Source organism: Papaver somniferum, chromosome 10, assembly GCF_003573695.1.
Source record: "Papaver somniferum cultivar HN1 chromosome 10, ASM357369v1, whole genome shotgun sequence".
Classification (NCBI taxonomy): Eukaryota; Viridiplantae; Streptophyta; class Magnoliopsida; order Ranunculales; family Papaveraceae; genus Papaver; species Papaver somniferum.
Window position 1 is genome coordinate 151,211,019 of NC_039367.1, and position 17,820 is coordinate 151,228,838.

Sequence of the window (17,820 nt, forward strand, 5' to 3'; positions counted from 1 at the left end):
TAACTCCAGTATAATTCCAATAGAATCAACTAGACAGTCAGACTCAATCAAGGAAAATATATCCAAGAGTTATATATCAATTTCTCAAATCAATCTGCAATCGAACAAATAAAAATTTGTGAGCCTTATTAATATGAGAAACAACTTGAAAGGTACCAAATACCAAAGTTCAAGTGTCAATCAATTTATATCAACAACCTAAGGTTGGATTATTTAATTGATTAAATTACGACAACCTGTGATATTTCAATTATATAGAAATATAATGCAGAAAAGAAATAACACACACACCATAAGTTTTGTTAACGAGGAAACCGAAAATGCAGAAAAACCCCGGGATCTAGTCCAGTTTTTAACACCACACTGTATTAAGCCGCTACAGACTACTTCGGACTGGAATGTACGTAGTTGATCCCTCACCAATCTCCCACTGATTAAAGTACATTCGATTTCCTAGCGCCTCCGAATCCTAGCACGACTCTACGCACTTAATTCCCTTAGATGATCTCACCCACAACCGTGATTTTCTACGAACTAAAGTCGAAGACTTGATAAAAAATCTGGCTCACACAGAAAAGTCTATTAATTAAATAGATAAATCTGTCTCCCACAGAAATACTTACGAGTTTTTGTTCCGTCTTTTGATAAATCAAAGTGAATAGGAATCAATTGATAATCCAGACTTATATTCCCGAAGAATACCTTAGAAATATCAATCACCTCATCACAATAATCATAATCATATGGAAGCTAAAAGATATTGTAGAATTACAAATAATCAGATAAAGAGCTTTGTGATTAGTTTTTATCTTACCTATCGGAGATTAAATCTCGAGCAAATCTTAGAGAAGATAGTACTTTAAAATGATAGAACAAAGTAAGATCAGAACACGCAACTACGTAGAAAATAGTTGCGGCCTAGCTTCAGAATCCCAATAAAGCCTTTAAGTCGTTAACCTATAATGGTTTTAAGAAAAACCTAGGTTAAAGGAGAATCGAATTTAGTTGCAACTATTAACACACATGAGGTGTGGGGATTGAGTTTCTAAGTTGCTAGATTTTTCCCTTATATAGTCTTCAAATCAGGGTTTGCAATCAAAGTTACCTTGGTAACCAAGCATTCAATATTTACCGTTAGATGAAAACTTGATTAGATGCAAGCTAATATCTTTCAACCTTTAGATCGTCTTAGCTTGTTACAAACATGTGAGATGTACCTTCATTTAGATATAGGTAACTGTACCTAAACGTGTACACTTGGTTGGCTCAACAATAGTTAACTGAAGTTAGCCATATGAACACTTTCATATCAACCTTATTCATCGTTATCACAACTAGTTCCAATGACTCAGTGAAACTAGTTATGAAGTTGTTCAATTGTTTATATTCTCATGGAAGTATACATGACACAATTGAAGCAAAAACGGTTTTGATTCACTTGAACTAATTCATGAACATTATAGCCACATTTTGCAAAAGATTGTGTTCCTTATTATTTAAATATATTTGTTCATGAATAAACCAATTTTAGAACTTAACCTACTCAAGTATGCAAACGGGCACACAAACCTAGTTAGCCGGACTTGGTATTGGTTCGCCAGTATGCCAATGGGTACGCATACTTTCGTACATGACCAAACTCAGTTGAATTCCCAGACTAGAACTGTTACGCCGGTACACATACGGGTATGCATACTACAGTTCTCGGACTTCAACTATCAAACCAGTATGCATACGGGTATGCAAACTATGGTTCCCGGGCTTGGAGTGTAATTGCAACAGTACACATACTGTGCTATATCCAATCAAAGGTTAATTTTTCTGTACTCCATTTAAATCAATGAAGCATTCTTGGAAGACGTGAATAGCTGTGTCACAAAAACTATTAGCTTCAAAGCAATTTTCAAATGATCAAATAATCAATAAGAAACATTCCGAATCTACATCAAATGATTGTCTCACACAAATAATGTAAGATGTTACCAGGCAATTTTCACATGATCATCTTTTGACTTTCGTCAAGAATAAAAGATGAACTTGGTTAAAGTGAAAGCTTAACAATACATATTTCGAGAAATATGAAAGCGAGTTAAATTCAGCTTAAAATATCAATTTTGTATAAAAAAAATCTATATAGCTATACCACTTTTTGTCTCAATAGGAGATAGAGTAGAAATAGACTTCTTAGTGATACCTTTTTTTGATGAAGTTCCACAAGATCCCCTTAGTAGTTCTTCGTCTTAAATCGATAAACCCAGTGAAGTCTAAAGCTCAACTATACATTCTATCCTAATCCGAGACTTAGATATAAGTAGACTAGAAATCAAGACTTATAGTTTTGACAACTAAACTTGACAAACAAGTTTGAGATAGCAACGCTTGCGTGTTGGACCGAGTAGTGCTCTAACAACAATATTATTTTAGTAGGACATTTGTTCATTCGTTTTAATATTATTATATCTATTTCATTAGTAGGGAAGTAATTCATCCGTTTTAATATTATTGCTTATTAATATAGTAGGGCGGTAACTAATCCGTTTGAATGTTATCTTAGTAGGGTGGTAATTCATCATTTTATTATATATATTATTTTATTTGAGGGAAATCACTCATGTGGATATTATACTTGTTTGTCTAACTGGGTTGGGTTGTGAGATGAATCTTAATCACTAAAAGCTATCCAGAACTAAAATATTTATTTGGTTGACTAATTCGTTTTCTTGTTGTGTGTGTATATTTCAAAGTAAAAATGGTAGGTTAAATCAATTATATTATGATTTAGAAGCTTCAATAGGAATTACGAGTAATTAGTTTAAAAATTATGGACACTTAGTCTATCCAGCTTTTGAGAATAGTGAGTTCGGTAATCTTGACAGATTCCACATTCATTTCGTAAATTTATTGATTTTATGAGTTGTTCAATTAGCTTAAAGCTTGACAAATCTTTTAAGTTTATTAGGGTATGAAGAGTTATGGAAAAAATAAAAAATGATGCATACTTTGATGCAAATATACAAGGATGAGTACTTGTGGTCAGTTTCTTAATAAAAGTCGGTAATTCTTGATCAACCGCTTGATACAAGTATTAGTACATTTCTAGTAAAATGATTCAAATTAATGGTTTCATCGATACACTATCATTATTCCTGTCCCAAGAATGTATCAACAAAGCTGATCAATGAATTTCATGGAGAAACTTTTATTCTTCAAAACAAATAAAGAAAGAAGTTATGGAAAATCATTACAAATTTCATGGACAAAGATAATAGATGTGAATGTTAAGTTGTTGATCAGTTTTGGGAAAACTTAATCAGTCATATTAAGAGCCGGCATTAGTGCTTTGTGGAAACTGAAACCGAGCTCTTAACATAACTATGGAATGACAATGAACTTGAAGACCATTTATCCTTATCGTGCTTCAAAAACTTTGACGTTTCATTCTTTGGATCATATAGAACCAAAGCCTCTCTAGTACCCCCAATTATGCTGTGGTGATAAATCTCTAATAGAATCTCTCCAGTTTTTAAACACTTGATCCTTCTCAAGCGCCCAAACCTTCCCATTTCAAGTGATATTGCCAGTTTCGAAATGCTGTAAAATTTAGTCCATGACTCTTTCTTTCCGTAATCCTTCATCAACCATACTTCAAAACCAAGGTCTACATTGCAGTAAAGCATACCAAGACACCCATCCAACACATCGATACATGCAGTGTCACCGATATGCTCGAAATTCGGATTTTCTGGTGGTGAGATTACTCTGATAAGCTCATCTGTCATATGTAAAGCAATTAAGGCTGTGGGCGAAGATGATGACAGCCAATGAAGAGCTCCATTACAAAACACTCCATACTTGTGTGTTTGCGGAGATAAGACATAAGAGATCTGTTGGATTGGTTTCCATAAATTCGATCTAAGCGAATATATTTTAGCTTCAGATTGGTTCAAGGTTAAATTGCTTATGATACATACAAACTTATAATCATCACTCTCGGAGTCATAACCAAGCCCACATCCTATCAATGTTGACATGCTATGTTTATCAACTTGAAATTGATCAGGTGCACTTGGTATTCGTTTGTAGTCCCCATTAGATGGGTTCCATAAACTGAAATCATGGCATTTAGCAGTGCGTATGCAGAACAAGCCATTACAACAAGCCACAAAATTAATCATAAAGTAATTATCAACGACTGGGCAATGAATCTTCTCAATCCGGCTGTCAATATCATCAAGTAATGATGATGATGTTGATAATGATTCGTTATCTATAGAGTACATATCTTTGCCATATCTAACCATGATAATGAAGTGATTTTTTATCATGTCAACAAGTTTAGGGTTATTAAATAGGACACTCCAAGGTTTTGATACACACCTGAATTTTAAGAGATATCTAGGAGATAACCTCGAAAGGATTTGGATGATAATTTCTTCTGGCAGATGCGGCATTAAAACTAGCTGCTTCTCATACATGGTATCCTTTTCTTCCATCGTTCCCATCCTGTTCCCGTTCATGTTTGAGGACTTGGCAAATATTCCTCCCATGTGTGCTACTTTCGGGTTTGTTTATGGATGTGATAAAAGTTTTTTTTTTTTTTTTTGCTAAGAATGTGATCAAAGATTCAAAATACACTTTTTGTATCCTTTTAACAAAATTTTCAACAAAAACCCTTAAAGTAGGAGAGTTGACTTGGTTGTATACATCTCCTTTTAAATCGAAATGGACAGAGACTAACAAGAGATATATGACTTCTGACTCGGTATAAAATATAAAATGAACAAGTGTCAATTTTATAAAAGCATAAGTGTCAATAGAACATAATTTGTTCTCAGAAAAAATAAAAACAGAAATTCATCTGATGAGTATACGTAAAAACTTCTCAAACTAAAAAAACACTCATGCACCCTAAACCTTCGATGAGTATACATAGAGAAAGAATTGATACACAGAGATCAGGGACAAGGATTATCTTGCAATATCCAATGTTTTCAAGAAGACCAAAAACAAATCATGGAGAAATTAAGTTGTTTGTTTGCTCAAAAACAGTATAACACAAATAAACAAAGATGATATGGATGATCGTAATAATAGATTTCATAGAAAAAGTTCATCACTACAGAAAATGAGTTAATATATATGATAGATATGTCAATGTTAAGCTTGTCATAACTGGAAACACTAAGTTTGACCGTAATTAGCCGGCGTTGGTACTCTGAAGAAACTGAAACCGAGCAATTTACACAAGTATGGAATGATACTGAATATGAAGACCAAGTATCCTTATCACTAAAATAGAATCCCTCCAGTTCCGTAGGTCATATAAACTAAAGCCTCTTTGCAAAACCCGTTCATGTTGTAACGAACCTCTAATAGAACGTCTCCAGTTTTTAAACACTTCATAACGAACCTCTAACAGAATACTGGTGTCACGAGGTGTTGTGTGATGAGTTCCTGATAGTTTTGGTTGACAAGAGGCCGAAAACTCAAAAAATCTTGCTGCACTTCGCCGGAGGCGACCAGCGTAAGAGATCTTTAGCCAAATCCGAGCCCCAAGCCTTAAGCTACAGATTTTGTACGCTTAGGTCGATACATGCAAAGCCAGTATCGGGACTTAAAAAATGGACTAAAAATTGCCCGATGTAAGAAAGTTTGAAGTTTAACTTTTTTCTTTTTCATTTGCGCTTACTTACCAATCTGATTGAATCCTTTTTGTTGAATTAATTCTTTACTCTCCATCCAATTCTCTTTCTGGGCACCTCATTTTGTTATGTTCAACGTATTAGACAAGGTCTCCACAATTCTTTGTCTTCATGCAATTCTTTTACGACGTGCATGTTTTGCTGTCATATAAATGTGCCGGCATGGTTTACACCTGCAAGTACTAATATCTTGCAAATGACTTTATATGTATAATCTTGTATAGGATTAGGATGAACCGAAAAGAGAAGACGTTTCGAAATCAATACAATGTTACAAGAAGCATTCTGGTGTTTCAAAGTACATAGCACGAAAGCACGTCAAATATCTTATCAGCGAGGCAAGGAAGAAGAAGATCAATAAAAATCAGTCTAAAAGCCCTTTCCATTTTCCCAAAGCCTTTAGATAAGACCTGTAGGAGTTAAATATCGCACACGTTGGTAATCAAGCGAAGTAAAGAATATAACTTAAGCGAACAACATTGCACACAACAAAGTTGAGATGACGCACCAGATGATGTCAGCAAAGTCACGAGTAAAGTGTGAAGATCTGTGCGAGAAGGTACGCTATGCGAATATGAGCGATTGTATATGAGCGAATGTATCGCATAGTGATCCCAAAAATAATGGGTTTCTTAGCTGTCATCCACTATGTAAAATTCTATATAAAGGGGAGAGGTCATTGTTTCTGGGAGGATTCTAGGACAAGTCTTGGAAAGGAAATAGAAAGAGAGAGAAAGTGAGCTTAGGTTTCAAGTAGAATTGTTGTAATACTTGAATCATTCTTGTAAACATTCTTAATCTTTAGTTAATAAAACAAGAATTCATGATGATCACCTAGAGATTGAGTCAGTTATAGTGGAGTGTAGTTGTAAGATTTCTTACATCTACATTTTTGGCGCTAGAAAATAGCTCTGGATGTTAATTCCTGTTAATAGATCTGAAATTCATAAGGATCCATGAAGACAACAAGAGTCAAACTAATTCCAGAAAGAGGCAAAGATACACAGTGTAATAACATAACTAAAGTATCAAATTCTGAGGCAGATTTTCAAGAGACGATAACCGGGAGAATTCTTAAAACAAATTACGAAGGCAAGAAGGTGGAAACGGTAGAGAAAGAATTATCATTACAAGATTGGGAAAAGGTGAATATTTCCTTTGCGGCAGATGAAATTTCAGAGGAAAAATTACAGCGAGCAGATCCATTGGTAATTACGGTCACAGTCGAGCGAGAAAACATTATTGCAAACCAGAGGACATTTGAAGGATGGGCGATTGATAAGACATTGATAGATACAGGAAGTGCAATTGATATATTATTTTATCGCACATTCAAAGCAATGGGATATAAAGATGCAGAAATAAAACCTACATCCTATAATGTTCATGGATTCAATAGAGCAGTTACAAATACAAAGGGAGAAATCATGACGCGAATATTACTGGGAGAGGTTGAAACCATACAACACGTTGTTGGGAAGACCATGGGTACATGGATTAAAGGCGGTAGCGTCAACGTTACATCAATGCATCAGGTTTCCAATTCCAAGCGGTATAGGTGAAATCAGAGGAGACATTAAGGCTGCGAATACTTGTAATCAAATAGATGTGCGAAATTATGAAGGACGAGCCAAAAAACGAAAGGATCGATGGAGAAAAGCGAAAGAACAAAGGAAAGAGGAGGAATTTCGAATATACATGATAAGAGCGAAAGAAGGAAAAGGAATACCAGGCGAAGAACCAGCGGAGAAAGGTGGACGAAGTAAAGAAATTCAGGAACCAACACCTATGGGAGAACCAAAAGCGAATTTTACCGCAGCAAAACCATCAAAAGAAATAAATATAGGAATTGAAGAAGAACCGAAAATATTAAGAATTGGAACTAAAATGGATAAAGAAGAAGAGGAAAAAACAATAAGCATTCTGTGAGAATACAATGATATTTTCGCATGGAGTATGGAAGAAATGCCTGGAATAGATCCGCCTGTCGCATGTCATAGATTAGACATTAAGAAGAATGTAAATCCGTTCAAGCAAAGGATAAGGAAAATTGCAACTGATTATCATTCTAAAATAGAAGCAGAACTACAAAAGATGTTAGATTCAGGAATTATAAGGGAGGCTAAATATCCAGAATGGATAGCAAATATGGTAGTGGTACCTAAAAAGAACAAAAGAATTAGGATTTGCATAGATTTTACAGATCTAAACAAAGCGTGCCCTAAAGACAACTTCCCTTTACCCGATATACCTCAAATGGTGGAATCAGCATCAGGGAATGATAGAGTCACAATGTTAGATGGGTATAAAGGCTATAATAAAATTCCTTTGGCAGAAGAAGATCAAGAACACACCGCTTTCTTCTCACCAGGAGGTTTATATTGTTACACGAAAATGCCGTTTGGATTGAAGAATGCTGGTGCGACTTATCAAAGAATGGCGCAGAAAGTTTTCGAAAAATGGATACATAAAACATTGGAGGTCTATGTAGATGATATGCTAATTAAAAGCAAAGAGGCGAAAGATCATGTTGATGATTTGCGAGCAATACTTGAACAGGTGGGAACATTAAATATTAAAAAAAACCCAGAAAAATGTATAGTTGGTGTATCATCGGAAAATTTTTAGGCTATATTATATCCAAGGAGGGAATACAAGTTGATCCGGAGAAGGTAAAGGCGATTAGAGATATGCCACCACCTGCGACAGTGAAAGATGTTCAAAAGTTAAATGGATTGATTCATTGCAAGATCTTCGGACAAATGCAAACACTTTTTCAATATACTAAAGAAGGGAACCAAATTTGAATGGACAAAGGAGTGCGACGAAGCATTACATAGCATAAAAGATTATTTGGTAAATTTATCCATTATGCAAAAGGCGAAGCGGAGAGAAGAATTGTTATTGTATCTAGCATCAACATCTCATGCATTAAATGTAGTAGTGTTACGATCAGAGGAAGGTGTTGAAAACCTGATATATTACATAAGCAAAACATATAACTCAGCAGAAAAAAATTATTCCAAAATCGAAAAGCTGATTCTCGCACTGGTATATGCATCATTCAAGCTTCGCATCTATTTTCAAGCTCACAAAATTAAAGTATTAACAAGAGCACCAATTGAAAATGCAATGAAGAATTCGAAGAGGTCGGGAAGAATAGAGAGGTGGAATGCAAAATTAGGAAACTATGAGATTGGTTATGAAATTTTATCTTCATCAAAATCTCAAGTTATCGCAGAGTTTCTTGCAGAATTTCCAATAGAAGAATATGAATATGTAGAAGAAATGATAGAGGTGGATGAAGAACATGGAAATCCTAATGATTTATTGACTAAACGAAATCCAAAAAGATGGGAGATTTTGGTGGATGGATCCTCCAATGGAGAAGGAAATGGGATTGGTATTGTATTTATTTCACCAACATGAGCGAGAATAGATTACTCATTCAGATTGGACTTCGCATCCACAAATAATGAAACTGAATATGAAGCAGTCGTTCACGCACTAAGATGAGCAATTGACATGAAGATTGAGGATGCGCGAATAACTAGTGATTCTCAGCTGGTAATTCGTCAGATAGAAGGCACATATAGCACTAATGAACCATTTTTGCAAAAGTATAGGAGATTGGTTATGGATTTAGCAATGCAAATTCCAAAAATAAGTTGGAGACATATAGGGAGAAAAGATAATAGACTCGCAGATGCATTGGTGTTCATACAATCAATGTTAGTAGATCCGGTCGCAAGGGATATAAAAATACAAACACTATTATTACCATCTATAGAAAAGGGTGAAGAAGTGCAAACAGATGTGATGATCATAGACGATACACAAGCAAAAAATGTGAGCGACGAGAAAGATTGGAGAACTGAGATACACTCTTATTTAGAGAAAAGGGAATTTCCGAAGAAAAGATTATAAGCACACAAATTAAAAAGTCGTGCGGCAAGTTATGAATTAAGGGATGGCGTTCTTTATAGAAGGTCATTCCTTGGACCTTCGCTCAGATGTCTTACGCGAAAGGAAGGAATCGAAATTCTAAAGGAATTACACTATGGCGATGCTGGCAGCCATAGTGGAGGAAGATCACTCGGATACAGAGTAAAAAATCCAAGGCTATTACTGGCCATATATGCATGAAGATGCAAAACAAGTTTCCAGGAGATGCGAAGAATGTCAACGTCATGGCAAGAAGATACATGCACCTATGGATATGATTAATACATCAACAAATGTGTGGCCCTTTGGAAAATGGGGAATAGATATTGTTGGACCATTTATACTAGGAACGGGAAAAAAAAGGTTCCTAATTTTCGCAACAGATTATTTCACTAAATGGGCAGAAGTAAAAGCAGTTCAACATATACGCGATAAAGACATCTTCACATTCATTTTTGAAAATATTATATGCCGATTTTGCATTCCTGCACAATTGGAGTCTGATAATAGGAAGCAGTTTGAAGGAGAGAACATAACAATGCTACTCAATGCGTTCAAAATTCAAAGTGGAAAATCTACCCCTTTGTATCCTCAGAGTAATGGACAAGTAGAAGCTACAAACAAAACAATCGCAGACAACCTGAAGAAAAAGTTAGAAGGGAACAACAAAGGATGGTGCGAACAAGTACATAATGTAGTATGGGCTTACAGAACTACAAGAAGAGAAGCAACCGGAATGTCGCCCTTCTGTCTGACATATGGAGTGGAGGCAGTGCTACCAACAGAAGTGATCATCCCTACCACAAAGAGAGAAGCTTGGGAAAAGAATTTAAGTGCATACTTAATTTTAACAAAGTTATATGATTTGGAGAAAGCAAGAGAAGTCTCTTTGCAGCACATGGAAAATTATCAAAAAAGACTAGCTCGAGAATATAACAAGCGGGTCAAAATAAGAGAAATTCAACCAATTGAATTAGTGCTACGCGAAATTCCAGTATATCAAAAAGGAAAAGATGGAAAATTGGAGAAAAGCTGGGATGGACCTTATATAATAAAAAGGATAGTTGGAGAGGGAGCCTATGAATTAATGGATCCTGAAGGACGAAATACAGGTCGTAAATTAGATCTCCCTTGGAATAGGCAGTTCTTGAAAAAGTATTATCCATAGTCACTTGCGAATCAATTCGCATGGATAAAAAGTTAATACTTCGAATAATTGTAATGCGAATATTTTTCTTGGAAATTAAGAAATTCAATAAAAGAAAAGTAAGACCTTGATAAAGGCTACAAAAAATGATATTTATTATCAGGTTGGCTAGGAATCCGAATGTGGCGTGCACCCTAGTTCGCTCATATGCAAGAAGAAATATAGTAAGACCTATCGCACGTCACAATCGGAAAGACCTAGAAGGCATGACTCGATGGAAGTCGACACCGACTCCAGAACTTGAGTTGTGGAGATTTGGGGTGAGACTTAAACGATAATGCCCATCCGGGAGAGATACCTTAAAATTTCAGTCTAAGATAGAAATCTTAGATTGAGAGCCTAGGGTGAAAAAGGCTCTCCAAGGAGTGTAGAAACTCGATCAGGGCACCGAGGTACACGGTTGAGTCAAGAGTGCCCGGGACGTCTGGAGCGTACCTTGCCACTCTTGACAAGTCCTGACTATGATGCACTCGGTCCGAAGAAAACCCACTTAGGGTGCGATCTTGCTTCCATAAACCCTATAGGTAGTGTATGGGAGATTGCGAAATCAACTGGTTGTTGAAAAGACGGATGGGAAGAGACATAATCTTAACCCGATAGAGGTAAGCTTCCTTGAAGGGGAAATCATAGGGGAAGATAAGGACGACACCCTCCATTAGGGAGCTGAATTGTGTCAAAAGACGTAACTATCACAAGGCTTTTACTCATGTGAGTATTAAGACTTGTGATATTTATGCGACAAACCTGAAGAGGAAATAATACAAGCGAAAAAGATAAGACGAGATCAATGGGTCGATGTACTAAAATACAAAGACTTACTGTGATTTCGTCGCACAAATATGAGGCAAGATAAGACCTTTACATATGAAGGAAAAATAAGACCTCCTAAGTAAATTAAATAAATCACTGATAAATTCGCACGATTGTTTCTTACAAGGAACATAATAAGAGGCAAGTATGGGAATTAAAACAAGAATGTATTATCTTCCTTGCAACAAACAAATATCCGAAGGCTCAAAATATGTTGAAATAAAGAAAGGAAATCAAGAATTCTTAACAGTAGCATCTTATTCAAAATACTTTTCAGACTTTAGCACTGGATCCAAGATTTTCAATCTCAGTATTGGCTTCATTAGCAGATTTTTGTTCTTCTTGCTGAATTTCTTCATCATCTTGATCTTTTTCATCATCACTTAAAAAGTCAAAATCACTATCTGGCTCAGGATATTCTTCATCCGCACTCACATTGCATACGGGGAGTTTTACTGCTGGAAGAGAGTTGCTTGAGAGAATACCATCAATAACAGATTGGGCACTAGAGTGGCCTTTGCGAATAGCTGCTCTTTCGAGATTTCTAGCATTTATCTCTAGAAAATTCTTTTGAAATGCAAATCTTCTTCGTGCTCTGCTTCGAGACGCAGAGAGAGAGCTCAAGGTTCCCACGAGATAATTTCATATTTGCATATTCTTTGCGAACCTTGGATAATTCAGAATTCAATTGAGAAACAACAGACTGGTGCGATTTTTCAAAATCTACAAAGAATAATAAATAACTATAAATCGAAATAAAGAATTAATATTGTGTGAAAAATGCTAAGAAATCGTAATAAGGCAGTCAACTCTAGCTGACTACCTTGGAAGAATTTACAAAAGGCAAGGGTATTGTCCTTCATACTTTCCATAGCTTTATCAAATCCATCACCAACTGAACCACTCAGGCGAGATCGAATTTTCTTTTCTTCAGAAGAAAGAGATTCGTTCTTTTTCTTAAGAACATCGCAAGAATTCTTCAATTGAATATATTGTTCTTGAAGCTGATTTTTCTTCACAGAAAGATTTAAGTTATTCTGAATTAATTTCTCATTTCGGGAGCTTAAATATTTAAGCGAAGTCTCGTACTTTTCCTTCAGTACGCGAAGAGTTCGTTCTTGGTTTTCATTTATTTCATGAAGAATTGAATACTGGTGTGAAAACATTGCTTCTTTCTTCGAAAAAAATAGTTTCTCCCTAGAAAGAGTATGGTTTTCTTCTGATAAAGTTTGATGAAGCAAGTCAGCATCGCGTGACAATTTAGAAAAATAAGATACTTGATCACTAAAAAACTCAATTTTCTGAATGAGTTGGTTATTTTTATGGGAAAGACTGTTAATATGATCAGGTGAATATGAATATTGATTATCTAATTGGTTTAGTTGAGACTGCAACTTCACGTTATTCGTTTGGGTATCTTCAGCGAGGAATTGAAAATCGTATCTCTCATTCGTTCGCTTCCGGTTTAAATCTTAACAAATGCATAAAGAAATTTACGAAAATGAACGTATGTGAAGGAATACAGAATACGATAAGTGAATCAAATATAATAATAAATACCTCTAAGTTTTCGATTTTTGCTGCGAAGATTTTCAGCCTCAAAATTTGAAATTTGGAGTTCTCCTCTCAGCCTTTGTATTTCCTTCTCCAAAGAAACATTTTTCTGCGAAAGTTAGAACTGAGAACAGCTAGATTCAAAATACTTTTCAGCAAGCATCACACGACGATGAGAATCCTAAAAAGGAAAAGATGAGGTTAGTATGACTTGGAAGTATCATTAAAGAAGATAAAGTTAAGGTGCGAAGGATAATTACCAGAACATCTAGAGCAACATGGAAACTCGGGTCAATTTGAGAAAGGACCTCATCCCTTGAAGCTTTATCAACGGGAAATTCACATAGAAGCTTGCTTAAGGCAGAACAAGAACGAAGCTTGCAAAGATCATCAGTTAAAGATTGGGCAGAATTGATGACATCAGATAGAGTTTGAGAAGCAAGATTTAGTAAGGAAACAGAAGAAGGAGTAGTAAAATTTGTTGGAATGGGGGATTTCTTTTGAGAAAGGTTTGGTTGAGAGCTAGAGTTAATGGGTGAAGAGAAAACTTGATTTGCATGCGATGGAGTCGCAGAGGCAACAGGAGGAGTGCTTTTTATTACTTGGCTAAGAGAAAACTCCTTATTCACAGGAGACTCTTTAAAAAGTTCGTCATAAGTAACATATGCATTATCATCCATAAGAGGATTTGTTGGTGAAGGAGTAGGAGGAACATTATGCTCAGAAACTTGGGGAGATATATGGGTGACAGAAACATCTTTTTCAAGAGTTTGACTTATTATCAAAGTGATAAGAGGGCTAGTATGCGAAGGCTGAACTGTGGATACAGGAACAACATCTATAGCGTTAAAATCTAGAATACAAAGATTTGAAGAGAGTGGTATGGGTTTGCGAGAGTTTTTAACTTTCTGCTTCTTACCATCAACCATCTCAGCGTCGGAAGCCTGCGAAAATAAAGTAGATAAGTAATAGAGGCAACAATATTGTTTTAAGATAATTGGGTATTCCTTACTTCTTTATTATGCGAAGCCTTCCTCTTGTGAGATTCCTTATTTTGAGATTCCTCATTGATGGTTTCTATAACACACTCGGAATTGAGTAGATCTATAAATGGTAAAGCGTTTATAAAGACCTTACTATCCATAGAGTCATGATGCTACAAAAACAGACTTATGAAGTCTCGAACGTGTTTGCCTGCTCTGATACCAATTGAAAAGGCGGGGGTTTAACAACAACACCCAATATTTTGTTTAGGAAATATCTATGGAATAACTCCAGTATAATTCCAATAGAATCAACTAGAAAGTCAGACTCAATCAAGGAAAATATATCCAAGAGTTATATATCAGTTTTCTCAAATCAATCTGCAATCGAACAAATAAAAATTTGTGAGCCTTATTAATATGAGAAACAACTTGAAAGGTACCAAATACCAAAGTTCAAGTGTCAATCAATTTATATCAATAACCTAATGTTGGATTATTTAATTGATTAAACTACGCACAACCTGTGATATTTCAATTATATAAAAATATAATGCAGAAAAGAAATAACACACACAACATAAGTTTTGTTAACGAGGAAACCGAAAATGCAGAAAAACCCCGGGATCTAGTCCAGTTTTTAACACCACATTGTATTAAGCCGCTACAGACTCTAACACACTACAAATTAACTTCGGACTGGATTGTACGTAGTTGATCCCTAACCAATCTCCCACTGATTAAAGTACAGTCGATTTATTAGCGCCTCTGAATCCTAGCACGACTCTACGCACTTGATTCCCTTAGTTCACCCACAACCGTGAATTTCTACGAACCAAAGTCGAAGACTTGATAAAAAATCTGGCTCACACAGAAAAGTTTATTAATTAAATAGATAAATCTGTCTCCCACAGAAATACTTACGAGTTTTTGTTCCGTCTTTTGATAAATCAAAGTGAACAGGAATCAATTGATAATCCTGACTTATATTCCCGAAGAATAACTTAGAAATATCAATCACCTCATCACAATAATCATAATCATATGGAAGCTAAAAGATATTGTAGAATTACAAATAATAAGAGAATGAGCTTTTTGATTAGTTTTTATCTTACCTATCGGAGTTTAAATCTCGAGCAAATCTTAGAGAAGAGAGTACTTTAAAACGATAGAAAAAAGTAAGATCAGAACACGCAACTACGTAGAAAATAGTTGGGGCCTGGCTTCAGAATCCCAATAAAGTCTTTAAGTCGTTAACCTATAATGGTTTTAAGAAAAACCTAGGTTAAAGGAGAATCGACTCTAGTTGCAACTAGTAACACACATGAGGTGTGGGGATTAAGTTTCTCAGTTGTTAGATTTTTCCCTTATATAGTCTTCAAATCAGGGTTTGCAATCAAATTACCTTGGTAACCAAGCATTCAATATTTACCGTTAGATGAAAACTTGATTAGATGCAAGCTAATATCTTTCAACCTTTAGATCGTCTTAGCTTGTTACAAACATGTGAAATGTACCTTCATTTAGATATGGGTAACTGTACCTAAACGTGTACACTTGGTTGGCTCAACAATAGTTAACCGAAGTTAGCCATATGAACACTTTCATATCAACCTTATTCATCGTTATCACAACTAGTTCCAATGACTCAATGAAACTAGTTATGGATTTGTTCAATTATTTATATTCTCATGGAAGTATACATGACACAATTGAAGCAAAAACGGTTTTGATTCACTTGAATTAATTCATGAACATTATAGCCACATTTTGCAAAAGATTGTGTTCCTTATTATTTAAATATATTTGTTCATGAATAAACCAATTTTAGAACTTAACCTACTCAAGTATGCAAACGGGCACACAAACCTAGTTAGCCGGACTTGGTATTGGTTCGCCAGTATGCCAACGGGTACGCATAATTTCGTACATGACCAAACTCAGTTGAATTCCCAGACTTGAAATGTTACGCCGGTACACATACGGGTATGCATACTATAGTTCTCGGACTTCAACTATCAAACCAGTATGCATACGGGTATGCATACTATGGTTCCCGGGATTGGAGTGTAATTGCAACAGTACGCATACTGTGTTATATCCAATTAAAGGTTAATTTTTCTACACTCCATTTAAATCAATTAAGCATTCTCGGAAGACGTGAATAGCTGTCTCACACAAACTATTAGCTTCAAAGCAATTTTCAAGTGATCAAATAATCGATAAGAAACATTCCGAATCTACATCAAATGATTGTCTCACACAAATAATGTAAGATGTTACCAGGAAATTTTCACATGATCATCTTTTGACTTTCGTCAAGAATAAAAGATGAACTTGGTTAAAGCGAAAGCTTACCAATACATATTTCGAGAAATATGAAAGCGAGTTAAATTCAGCTTAAGATATCAATTTTGTATAAAAAAAATCTATATAGCTATACCACTTTTTGTCTCAATAGGAGATAGAATAGAAATAAAATTCTTAGTGATAGGTGAGTTCAGGTCTCCACATACCTTTTGTTGATGAAGTTCCACAAGATCCCCTTAGTAGTTCTTCGTCTTAAATCGATAAACCCAGTGAAGTCTAAAGCTCAACTATACATTCTATCCTAATCCGAGACATAGATATAAGTAGACTAGAAATCAAGACTTATAGTTTTGACAACTAAACTTGACAAACAAGCTTGAGATAGCAACGCTTGCGTGTTGGACCGAGTAGTGCTCTAACAACAATATTATTTTAGTAGGGCAGTTGTTCATTCGTTTTAATATTATTATATCTATTTCATTAGTAGGGAAGTAATTCATCCGTTTTAGTATTATTGCTTATTAATCTTAGTAGGGTGGTAATTCATCATTTTATTATATATATTATTTTATTTGAGAGAAATCACTCATATGCATATTATACTTGTTTGTCTAACTGGGTTGGGTTGTGAGATAAATCTTAATCACTAAAAGCTATCCAGAACTAAAATATTTATTTGGTTGACTAATTCGTTTTCTTGTTGTGTGTGTATATTTCAAAGTAAAAATGGTAGGTTAAATCAATTATATTATGATTTAGAAGCTTCAATAGGAATTATGAGTAATTAGTTTAAAAATTATGGGCACTTAGTCTATCCAGCTTTTGAGAATAGTGAGTTCGGTAATCTTGACAGATTCCACATTCATTCCGTAAATTTATTGATTTTACGAGTTGTTCAATTAGTTTAATGCCTGGCATATCTTTTATGTTTATTGGGGTATAAAGAGTTATGGAGAAAATAAAAAATGATGCATACTTTGATGCAAATATACAAGGATGAGTACTTGTGGTCAGTTTCTTAATAAAAGTCGGTAATTCTTGATCAACCGCTTGATACAAGTATTAGTACAGTTCTAGTAAAATGGTTCAAATTAATGGTTTCATCGATACACTATCATTATTCCTGTCCCAAGAATGTATCAACAAAGCTGATCAATGAATTTCATGGAGAAACTTTTATTCTTCAAAACAAATAAAGAAAGAAGTTATGGAAAATCATTACAAATTTCATGGACAAAGATAATAGATGTGAATGTTAAGTTGTTGATCAGTTTTGGGAAAACTTAATCCGTCATATTAAGAGCCGGCA

General features: G+C 35.0%; 1 protein-coding gene across 1 annotated transcript; it reads right to left on the reverse strand.

The window, feature by feature from the left end:
- Positions 1 to 3,332: 3,332 nt before the first annotated feature.
- Positions 3,333 to 4,547, reverse strand: LOC113316535 (F-box protein CPR1-like). Its single transcript, XM_026564697.1, has one exon. It carries the CDS (start codon positions 4,545 to 4,547, stop codon positions 3,333 to 3,335), a length of 1,215 nt encoding a protein of 404 aa, XP_026420482.1.
- Positions 4,548 to 17,820: the final 13,273 nt, after the last annotated feature.

What these genes read in the sequence shown, in the direction of transcription:
- LOC113316535 (XM_026564697.1), bottom strand. Translation starts at nt 4,547, where the DNA reads ATGGGAGGAATATTTGCCAAGTCCTCAAACATGAACGGGAACAGGATG.